Here is a 12,041-nt window from a genome sequence, read left to right as displayed (position 1 = left end):
ACTGCTACTGTAGTTATGGATTTAAATAGTTCAGTGATCATTTATCTGGAGTAAGGAGCCTTCTGTGGTTACATACCTTAGGAATCATCAGCTCTCTATGGAGTCTGGCATTAGTCAAGGAACAAATATTCCACATATGTTCCTGTACTCGACAGGTGTAACCCTCTGGGGAACTGCTGAATTCTTTATTTCTTTCAATTCCCATTGAACCAGAAAGTAAAATATCAGATGCAAAAGAAACTTACTTAAGCTATCATTAAAAAAAAAAATCGGTTCCTTATAACCAGCAAAGAGCTGATTCTAAAATTTTTAAGGAAAAGCTTTGTCAATGTTTTTCTTGTGGCAGCCAAAACACCAACGTACGGTGAAACAGTCTTCCTAGACTGCCAAAATTCTTGGCTATGGTTTGAACAAACACTTGGACTTTGAAACTTGAGCCAAACCATATTTCCTGGCAATATTTCATCACTGTTGTCATGTTCCTTGCTTCCATATTATAGCAGAGGTTTAAAATTTATTTCCCTATAGCATATGAGTTTTAATACGAAACTCACAAGATGCGTACTTTGTTTGCATGTGTTGCTCACATTGTGCCATTTTGCATTTTACTCTGAATCTTGTCATTATGAACCATTCCTCAGTACAGGAAGGATATGGATCTATTAGAGCCAGTCCAGAGGAAGTGATGAAGATGATCAGAGGGCTAGAGCACCTCCTGTATGAAGACAAGCTAGGATAGTTGTTGTTGTTCAGCCTAGAGAATAAAAGGCTTTGGGGAGACCTTACAGAAGCCTTTTAATACTTAAAGGGAGCCTACGGGAAAGATGGGGAGGAGCTCTTTATCAGAGGATGCAGGGATAGGACAAGGGGTAATGTTTTTAAGCTGAAAGAGAGGAGGTTTAGATGAGATATTAGGAAGAATTTTTTTTCCTGTAAGGAATTTTTTTCCTGTAAGATGAGGCACTGCCACATGTTTCCCAGAGAAGTCATGGATGCCTCATCCCTAGAACTGTTCAAGGCCAGGTTGGATAAGACTATGATCAACTTGATCAATGGCAGGGGGTTGGAAATGAATTCCATGATCTTGATTAAAAATGCAAGCTGGTTTTGTTTTGTTTGTTTGTTTGTTTGTTTTTTCACTTACCTCTTTGCATTCTACTCAAAGGTAGAGCTAACTCTGTATTGTGTGCAGCCTAATGGTACCAATGATCTGAAGCTGCTGAAGTTACTTACTGAACTTGAACCACATGTTTTCTACTCCTGTTTTCTAATGCTACACCTTTGTTTGGAATATCCTCAATCAAACGCAAGCAGAAGGGAGGTTTTCTACTTGTTTGTGCAAGTGCCAGAGAGGCAGAACTGCTCAGTTTTGTTCTAAACTTGCTATGCCTGATCTGCAGCAACACTTTTCTTCTTTTGTGCTGAAGTTTCCCCATTTGTAAAATGGGAATAGTGATCATTATCTTTGCCTCACGGGGGTTGTTGTGAAGCTTAAACGAGTTCATATTTGCAGAGCACTTTGAGAGTCCCAGATGAAAAGTGCTTGTAAAAATACGGAATCTGGAATTGCCTTCTGGGTTATCTGTTGTAACTGGTTTTCCTGCACAAACCTGAATACGCTTCAGACAGGGCTAGTGTCAGTTGGGAGGATATTAACTAGGAGTGAGGAGCGACCAAGTGGTATGGTGTACTCAGCAGGCAAAGCGTATCTCAGCCCCAAGGAAGCATCTCGTCTTTCCTGAGGGTGGACTCGCTGAAACCAGCACCAGGGCAGCTGCTCTGCCTCCGACCTCTGGGCTTTGACGTCCCACATGGTACTGGAGCCAGCTAAGCTAGAGGGCTCAGCGGGTAAGTCAGGGCTGCAAAGCCATCCCTGCCTTCTACCACACCTACAGAGCCTGGCCTGCAGCACCTTCCACTACCTGCAGAGCAGCCCTGCAGCTGGGAGGGGCTTTGCAGCTTCCTGGTGCCCTCATTCGCCCCAGACTTTAGAGGGTTTTATTTTACTTTTCCATTTCTTTAACCCAACACCTGCCTCTCACAACACCCCACAGCTACCTACACCTTATTCTTTTCATTCTTTGCGTCTCTGCTGTCCCACTTTGGCCTCTGGCTTTGAAGGACAGATATGCATACTCCTGTGAGCAGAACTTTTCCTTCTGGCCACCATTAGAGGCTGCTACCTCCACTGGCTGTCTGAGCCACCCGGATCAAGTCAAGCTGCCGCGAGAGGCTGGATGCACTGGGCGTTTCAGTGTTCAGCTGCTAGTGGGAGTAGTTCCAGAAGGAAAGCGTCGTACATGGCAGTGGCAGGAGACAAGACGCAGAGAGACTGAGGATAACTTGGGAATTAGAGAACGGACGGAGGAATGGAAAAATGTGGTAAGAGCAATGGATGCCAAAGCTGAGAATGGAGCTGGATGAGAAATGCAGGGGAAAAGAAATACAGGGCAGGAGAAGTAACTTAATTTTGGGAGGAGGGTGTATGAAAAGGTAATAGTCTTTCCTACAGATCCCGTGAAAGAGGTTAGCAAAGGAAATTTGACAGGAGTGTGAGAGCCTGTTCCAGAGCAGCCCTAGCATCCTTCCCACCCTGCTGCCCACTGTCTGTGTTCCCCCTTCCCTTCTTGCTGTCTCCTGCCTGCTTTTCACCGACTGCCTCCTCTGCTGTCCTCTCTCAGTCAAGAGCCCGCACTCAAACACAAACATTTAAAAAAAAACATGGGGTCCTCGGGCCTGCCGGACGATTAGTTGCTAACCAGGCATTTGGCCAGAGACTGCTGACTTTATCTGGCAGAGCTACCACCCTGAATCACCCCATGCGTGTGTCTGCTCTGCACGATTCCAAATATGCTGGTTTTTGTAAAGTCGTACTTGTTTTCTAGCAAGTTAAAGTGGGAATCTTAGGTCTGATAAGTAAAAAAGTCTTTTATGGGTGAAGTTCTTTGGTTTGTGTTTTATACTGGTGTGCCTGGCAAGGGAAGGGCTCATCCCTGACACAGCAGCTTGACCTTGACCTATGTTTGAGTATTATGGTCCCTAACTCTGCTTGAAGGGAAAGTGACGTATTCAGGAAGAGAGGAGTCCTAACTTATGGAGGGGGCATTTATGCAGGTAAGGTATGTAGCAGAGCAACATCATCCAGTGGAAAGTGTCCCTGCCCATGGAGGTGGCCTGGAACTAGATGATCTTTAATGTTCCTCCAACCCAAACCATTTTATTTTTCTATGATTCTATGACTTTAAAGAGAGTAATGTGTGAAGTGAAAGATCATAAACTCTGTACAAAATTACTATAGGTGTGACTTACCTAGAAAAAGAGAGTTCATTTGCCTTGGGTTTATGTTAATCAGGCACTAACTGAAGGCTTGACGTTGCAGAAAATCATTTCATTAGAAATTATTTAGAACACATGTATCTCCAAAAGCATTACATAGTGATGGTATATCATATCTGTCCCATACGAGGACAAGCTGAGAGATTTGGGGTTGTTTAGCCTAGAGAAGAAAAGGCTCCAGGGAGACCTTATAGCAGCCTTCTAGTACTTAAAGTACTTTTTTTTCCAGTGAGGGTGGTAAGGCACTGGCACAGGCTGCTCAGAGAACCTGTGGCTGCTCCATCCCTGGAGGTGTTCAGGGCCAGGTTGGATGTGGTTTTGAGCAACCTGATCCAGTAGAAGGTGTCCCTGCCCATGGAAAGGGGCTTGGAACTGGATGATCTTTAATGTCCCTTCCAACTCAAACCATTCTATGATTCCATGCTTTCAGGATGTTCCTGATGAAGGTGGAGGATGGGGTAGGATGACCTCCTTCTATTATTGATGGACTTGTACTCGACTTTTCCAAAAGTTTATGCTTGAGTCTGTCTGTGTGCAAGTTGAATGGGTGTTAGCTACTCCTCCCTCAACTCCATATAGCTACACCCTGTGAGATGAGCTTCCATTAGCTAATAACTATTTCAAGCATATGTAAGGAGGCGAGGCTTTTCTGGGAGGCATTAAACCAAGTGGAGTTTTGCTTCTCTCCTCATTCAACATTAGGTTTGTCTGTGAAGCATCCTTAACCTCTCTTAACGTTATCAGACACAGAAGAACTACAACTTTATTGTGGCATTGTTGTTGCCTGAACCTTTGAGTAGAGCTGTGAAAAATTTAAACTGTACTTTTTTTATCCTAAGGTGAGGATGTAGACAATGATATTTAGAGTTTATGTGGAATTAACCACCATTTTTAGTGCCTCAATATTATCAACCACGTTGCCTGAGGTCATCACAAACAAATTTTAAGTAATACCAAGTCTGTACCAAGCAGTGAGCATTCATGTAGTTAATAAAAGTTCAGGTTTTATATAGCTTCAATAACAAAAACAACAATAATAAGAAGAAGAATGTCAAGTTATTTGAAATTAGTATTTTGAAATTTTAGTTAACAGCTAAGAATTGCCTCAAATTAACTGCTTACCACATTTCTTTTGGAAATCAGTAATTTAAAATATAATGCTTAGTGCATTTCACAGTAGAAAATTTTTAAAAGTTTTCAAAACATGTGGCAATTTATTTAAATTATACTGTTTATTTGTAATTGTTTAAATAAGCTATCTTTTAAGTCTCCCTTGCCCTGTGATCATTTCTCAATGAAGTGCAGGCTGCGTCACTCAATAAAAACTTCCTATCTACAAATTTCAGGTCTAAAAAGACTTCAGAACACTATGCTAAAGCTAAGCAAACATTTTTTTGATACAAAATGAGGTCCAAATTGCCTTTAAGTGGCAAAGGGAGAAGGGTAAATAAGGGCACTCACTAAAACAGCGGCAAAATCACCTTTCTGCTTACTTCTGAAGGGAAACATACCTTCATCATCCTTCTCTTCCTGGGGAACATAAGCCCGTGTTTTCCAGAGGAGTAATGGAAATTGAATATGAAATCAGTGTATTTTATTCTTTCTTCCCAAGGTTGTTTCACTTCCTCAGACAAATTAATTTTAATTGAGTCAGAGCAACCTTGCAATGCGCATGATGTTTTGAGACTCATGTTGAGGTTGTGGGCCATAGTCACTTCTCTATGGATGTCCTGAAGCACTGCTCAGCAGTCATCTTACACACACCAGCATTAGTTTCTACTGTTGTTACAATTCCTGTAATATATTTACAGATTTCATCAAGTCAAAGCAAGAAGCAGAATTTTTTCTAGTCTTGTGACTGAGGATGCTTTCCTGAATAATGGGAGATTATAACTGCAATTTAGCAACATTATATTATATAAACTGCAACAGCTTCATTGATGGAAGCAGAGGTAGTTAAAGTGTTTTTCTAGGAGATTATATTGGATAATAAGACAAATGATTGTTCTTTCGATTTTTCTTTCCCCAACTGTCTAAATTTTATTTCATTTCATGCGGTTTTATTTTAATTCAGAGCATATTGGAATGAAATTTAATTTTGACTGGAAAATTTATTCAGCATAAAACAATGTCATTTCTGTCAAGAAAAAATAACATAAAAAAGCAACTTCAACCTGGGTTTTTTTTCTGAGTTCACTTATAGAACTGTAAGTGTTACAGCCAAAAGGCATTCAGATAAATGGAAAGATAAACAGTGCTGTTTACATCTCTGAAAATAAATTAGTGTTACCAGCTATATTCCTCTGGCTTGAAGAGTTTGTCTAGCAGGGACTTTCTTTTTGCGACGAAAAGTCAGTTACAAGAGATAAGAGAATATGTCCTGTTCTCTAATTACAGGAAAGAAACAGAATGACTAGGGAGCAATGTTTGCCATCTCTTCTAATGTAAATAATCTAGGGACACCAAATGAAACTAATAAGTAATAGTCTGAAATATCCAGAAGGAGGTATTTATTTGGTAGCCTAGTTGTGGAATTAGTTTACAGAAAGAACTGTAGATCTTAGAAGATTACATGGGTTTTGATATCAGTTAAACAAATTTCTAGAAGAATCTATCCAGAGTTATTACATGAAAAAAAAACCCAAACCCAAACATATCTCAGACTCAGGAAAGTCCAGTATTGTCGGTGGCTGAAAATGTCTTCTGGGTAAATATTTTGTTAATGTTTTTCCTTTACTATCCAGTAAAGGCTACTGCTGTAAAGAAACAGCAGGGTAGATGGACTCTCGGTGTGGATTAACACTTCATGCAGCTTTTATCTTTTTTGGCAAGTGAACCTCTTATTCCACGCATTTTAGTTCTGCTCTTCCCTACGGTGTGTTCATTCTGGCAATAGGGACAGCAGTGTTTCTCTAAGGGAAAGGTCTTGTTTTCTGAGTGAGCTGCCTGACCATTGGCAGGGATGCAGTGAGGTTCAGCTGGGTGCAGAACCATTGTTGATGACCATCTTGCCATGTGGCGTCACTCTGCAGCAATCCTGCTACCAGGGGCTAAGGTCTCTGATTTTCATCGGTGGGAGAGGTTTTTGCGCTACAGGGTTCTGACTGTTCTTTTCTCTGTTTATTTTTATTCCTGTTGGTAGCCATTAATGGGCCTCTTCTTGAAGTTCATCACTGCACAGCAGGTTGTGCACAAACTCACGCTAGTGCTAAATGAGCTCAACATTGCACAGCTGCATTAATATGGCCTTTTACCTGTGGTAGTTGTCTGTAGGCATACGGAAAATATTGATCTAGGTGTATTTCCATGCCAGATCTATTCTGTCAGTGTCTGAGCTGGCTTGGATATCTCTGCATGTAATTTCACTGTGCCATTTGATGTAATTTGAGATGTCTTTGGGGTCAGACTCTCTTGGATTCTAGATATTAACTTGCTGAGTATTTTCATCCAAGAAGTGCATATGAACTCTCCCAAACAAACAGACATTCTGTGAGAAATGCACCCTACCTAAAAGGATACAAGGATCTGTTCATTGTGGCAGAAAGGGTTAACCGAAGGAGAGCCCCAGCCTTGCCCCAGGAAGTTCTCAGAACTAGGCTAGAATGCAGAAATTATCCAAAGTATTTTAAACAACAGATAAACTGCTTTTTTTTGAGCCAAGTTTATGCTTGGAGTAAAGTCTCACAGCTGAGATTAAGACCTTTAAAGGCAAATGCTAATGTGTCCTGTATTGAAACTCTGAATAGGATCATGTTGAAACTTCTAAATGAATTTTCTTGTAATAGTTTAAAGGCTGCAGGGATTTTTTCCATTCCTAATTATATAGTGCATTATGCTGTCTTTTTCTGATTTGCAACTTCAAAAATAGAAATTAGAGTCATAAATGAAGCACAAGGAGAGGGGTAAAGAGACAAATGTTTGATAAGGAGCTGCTCCACTAATATTTTATTAATACTGATATTATTACCAATCACTTGTGCTTCTAATTCAATTACTGTTACATAAGCTCTTTAATACATTGACATGTCATTGGGATGGCTGGTTTGTTTTTTTTTTTAGAAAAGAAAACAAACCAAAAGGGAAGGACAATGAAAGTAAATGTCTTAACAGCAGTTGGCAGCTGTACTGGTTGTGTCTCAGGTCTCAGCAAGGTCATGTCATTAGCAGGACACAGGGACACACAGTCATTTCAGGTAACAACACATTCTGAAATTCAGAAGTATTTTCTGAAATCTGAATCATTCTCTGACAATTTAGGCTCCAGTCTCTGATCTGGAAGTGAACTGAAGCTCGAAATCCTCTGGTAACACACCTCCAAATCATGCTGGTGTGACCTCCAGCCCTCCTGGATATGGTTGGAAATTTTTGACTGCGTTACTGTAGGCATTTCTACCTCCTGAACCATCCCTGTACTCCTGGTATACGAAGGAGGAGTTTTCTTTGTATATTTTACCTATTCATGCAACTCTCTGGAGAACAAGTACTAGGACTTTGCTCTAGGGGGTCTTGAACATGGGAATGAAAAAAGTGACTGAGACACTGCAACAATATGGAGAGAATGAGTTGGATAGTGCGCAGGCTTTTTCTGCCGCTCATCTGCATCGTTTGCATTCTGCCATTTAGGTAGGATCACATTAGAGATCAACTTTCACTTGCAAAAATAGGTGGGTATTTCAATGTGAAAAGCACTGGAAAAAATCAAAGGAGTGGAGAGTGAACTAAAAGGATAACTATCACAATTTCAGGTCTCCCTCCAAGACCTGATGCTGGCAGCTATAAGCTGAACACTGGTGATATGCTGAAGGGCAGGCTGGGTTTCCATGACACTATAGTAAAATCTATGCATCTACTAAAAAATATTTGTAGGGTTTTTTATTTAAGTTTCTGGACTGAAAATCATTCCAGCTGCTCGTATGAACTGTGAGGCTGCAGAAGCATAGCACCAGGCTTAAATCAGTGCACCCTGCTTTTCAGCAAGACTTGTTAGCTCAGCCATGCTCCAGCCTTCAGAACGGTCAACACAACAAAACTGTTTTGCCAGTGCAGGTGGAGAAATAATTCATCTGGGTCTATTTACTTAAAGAAATTATGTGTGACAGTGTAGTTCCTGTCTTTGCAAACACACATACAGAAATTTTTGTGCGTGGTGGAAGTGCTTGTCTTTCTTCTCTCACTTTCAGAACACCTCCCATATGAGGGCAGCCCAAGAGATTTGGGGTTTTTAAGACTAGAGAAGAGAAGGCTTTGGGGAGACCTTATAGCAGCCTTCCAGTACTTAAAAGGGGCCTATAGGAAAGCTGGGGAGGGGTTGTCTATCAAGGAGTGTAAGCATAGGATGAGGAGTAATGGTTTTAAGCTGAAAGAGGGGAAATGTAGATGAGATATAAGGAAGAATTTTTTTCCTGTGAGAGTGGTGAGGCACAGGCACAGGTTGCTGAGATTAGTCATGGTTTCTCCATTCTTGGAGGTGTTCAAGGCCAAGTTGGATGAGGCTTTGAGCAACCTGATCCAGTGGAAGGTGTTCCTGCCCATGGCAGTGGGGCTTGGAACTGGATGGGCTTTGAGGTCACTTCCAACCCAAACCATTCCATGATTCTATGATTCTGAAGAATTACAAGAGTGAGCGCAGCAAGGAAAAAGTAGGGAGCTGCTCTTGTTGTTTTATTATTATTTATGCTGAGTATGCCTGGAGGCTGCACAGGATTAGTCCCTGTTTGACATGAGCCAAGAAGGTGTAGACTCTCCTGTGGAAAGTTTATTTAGACTCTAAACAAATGGGACCTAGGTGGGGTTTCAATCCTTTCTTTGAAGATGATGAAAACAAGAAGTTGTGATCTGCTGGAGGTTACACAGGAAGACTTGAGGTGGCACTAGGCCAGCATTTCTGGGGAAAAAAACTACATTTTTTTCAATTTATTTCATTGTAATAGATTAAAGTCACTTGCTAAAGAATTCAGTGGACTGGAGGATTATTTTATTTCTCTCAGAAATGAAATATTGTTGGTTTAGTCCTTGTTTATTTTCCTCAGAACCAAAAAGAATTCTGCTCTTGCCAGAAGCATAGGTTTGATTTAGCACTTCAAATAGTGCTTTCATGTTGAATGCAGTTTGGGTTGCCATTTTGTTGTACCAATATTTGCACGTTTTTAAATCAAAATCACAGCTAGGATTTCAGATTTTTATTAAGCTCAGTTCAAATTCTGCTGTGTCATTCAGAAAGTATTCCCTCCCAAAACCATAACTCCTATCAAGTATTATTTTCAGTAAGTAACCATTCTGAGATATTGGAAATTTCATTATAAAGCCCATAAGTGTCAGACATTTCCATATGAATTAGATAATCTCTAGCTCCCAGAAGTAGGCAGAAATTTTCTTCTACTGCTAAGTTTTATCTCTTGATTTTTAAAATAGACCTAACATTAGTTTTATGCTACGTTACAATGTCAGAAAAGGGCCTGAGCGTATATGTGGATTTGCTACAGAAATTGGATCATGTGTCTAAGGATCATTATATCTAAGGAAACAGTATGCCCTAGGGTACATACGTATCATGGGCATTTAATTTTACCTCTATATTCTCTAATTGGAAAGAGATCTGAAGTCTGCTGTAGTAAATTTGAGATCCTTTATTCTGAATTCTTAGTTGAAATGTAAAAAAAAAATAATTTCTTCCTCTGGGAGGAAAATTGTATCAGCCAGTACCAATAATTACATTTTTTACCCCTGTATCCTATAAACTTATTATGGGATGGGAAGGATGAATATAGAATTGAAAAAGAAAAGTAAGGGAGAGACGGTCAACTCTCTATAACTGGTTCTCCTAAGACCAGATAATATATTTATATTATTATTTGCTGATCTCTTGAAGGTAGGATATTAACTGGTCCTTTCATCTTGTCACCCATAATCTTGTGTCCCTGCTTAAAGTGTTATGGTTTTGTTACTTCTGGAAGAAACAAAGCATCAATCCTTTTATATGGAAACCTTGGCTTAAAATTTTAGACAAAGCAGGACCAAAGAAACAAAGTAAAAGTTAAATGCTACTCTCTTTTACTTATCTACCTGATAACTCTGTGCTGATATATGGAGGTATATGCCTACCTGATATATTCTATCTTTGCCCTGATTCTCCCTTAATAACAGTATTTTTACCTTGCTTTCTAAACTTTGACTAAAGAAGAAATAAAGCCCATATCAATTTAAGTTTTTATGAGAAGACAGCTAATAAAAATGATTAGATTTGCTTAGGAATAATCTATTAAGGTTGACCATTCTGCAATAGAAAGCATAGTAAATGTGTTTGTGAGAAGGACTGTCCCATTAATAGATTGCCAATTAGTCTGAAGGTGTCTGAAAGATAACTAAGACCAGTGGATTACTGCAGCTGTTAGTGTCATGATGTTGTCCCATGGAATGCAGATCATTCCCTTGTACTCAAGTCCACAACTGGTTCCTGCTGGCACTGGAACAGGCAGTCTACAGAAGTCATGGGTGCCCCATACCTGTAGGTGTTCAAGGCCAGGTTGGACGAGGCTTTGAGCAACATGGTCCAGTGGAAGGTGTCCCTGCCCATGGCAGGGAAGTTGCAACTGGATGATCTTTAAAGTCTCTTCCAAGCCAAAAAATTCTATTATACTCTGACTCTGACTAGCTCCTTCATGGAGCTGCCAGTGGGCTAATGTGTCTTGGCGGGAGCATTTCGTCTTTGGGGCTCTTTGCTGCCATAATAAGCTGCATTGAATTTCTCTTCAGGGCACCATATTCCACTGAGCAAGTGAACAGAATTATTACCAGTTATTGCCTTCTGTATTTCTAGTAAGTGCCTAAGGATTTTACTTATCCTGTTTACTTCTAACTTGACTGAAGCAATTATCAGTTTTTCAAGGATGTCTGCACAGTATCTTGAAAACAGTAAACATGAAACTCAGATGAAGGTAGTCAGATTAGTCAGATTTAGAAAAAGCTTGGAATGAGCCCTCAAAGAATAGTATCTTTTCTTACTCTAACCCCTTATTTGCTTTGAAGTTAGCAACAACTATGTGTAAATCTGTGTGTCCCTGACCTTCCCCATTAACAACAAATTTTCTCTCGTATTTCTTGTACCAATTTTGACTGTCTCAACATAATTATAACATGTATTCCATATTTTATGATCCAGAGTCCTTCATATCTGAATTATACCACAAAAGTCTTGTTGAATAATTCCATTTTATTAAGGCATTTATATGAGCCAGCGCACCATGAGAAGAGCTGCCTAGCTCATTTTAACTTGACAGTTATCTGCATGGGTGCTTCTATAGACTTGCATAAATTTAAATAGATACATAATGTTAAGACCCTTTTGAGTATTTTGGCTAAAATAGAAATAGGTTTACTTATACCTCAAAAATTAATGACTTATTTGCTGTGCTGACCTGAGATCTCAAGTCTCTCTTTTTCCAAAGAAACAATAGCATGAACATTGGTTTTAGGCGGATGTTCTTTTAAAATATGATTAGAACATATGGTCATTCTTTTTATTATCATGCATTTCCCAAAATAACTCTAATCGTGTGTTCATTGAAACATAAATCGATTTAGTCAAGAACTCTCTGAACCTGTATCATGCAGACACTGAGATTAACACACAATCATGGAATCAGTGTCTCCGCATCCACATAGTAAAAAAAAAAAATATTCCTAGTACCTAATCTAAATACAAATAG

At 39.7% G+C, this 12,041-nt stretch overlaps 1 protein-coding gene across 32 annotated transcripts in view; it reads left to right on the top strand.

Moving 5' to 3' along the window:
- Positions 1 to 12,041, top strand: part of DLG2 (discs large MAGUK scaffold protein 2) — a 1,047,701-nt gene that overhangs the window by 712,969 nt on the left and 322,691 nt on the right. Inside the window, exon 1 of one of the 32 annotated variants that reach the window (XM_069879807.1) lies at positions 1,998 to 2,382. The exons of the other annotated variants lie outside the window; for them this stretch is intronic. Within the exon in view, the coding sequence (XP_069735908.1) occupies positions 2,378 to 2,382 (5 nt within the window). The 5' untranslated portion in view covers positions 1,998 to 2,377. Of the gene's footprint in view, positions 1 to 1,997; positions 2,383 to 12,041 lie in introns of those variants that run through there. 32 annotated transcript variants of the gene reach the window in all.

This window comes from Phaenicophaeus curvirostris, chromosome 1, assembly GCF_032191515.1.
Source record: "Phaenicophaeus curvirostris isolate KB17595 chromosome 1, BPBGC_Pcur_1.0, whole genome shotgun sequence".
NCBI lineage: Eukaryota > Metazoa > Chordata > Aves > Cuculiformes > Cuculidae > Phaenicophaeus > Phaenicophaeus curvirostris.
This window is presented reverse-complemented; position numbering and strand designations above follow the sequence as displayed.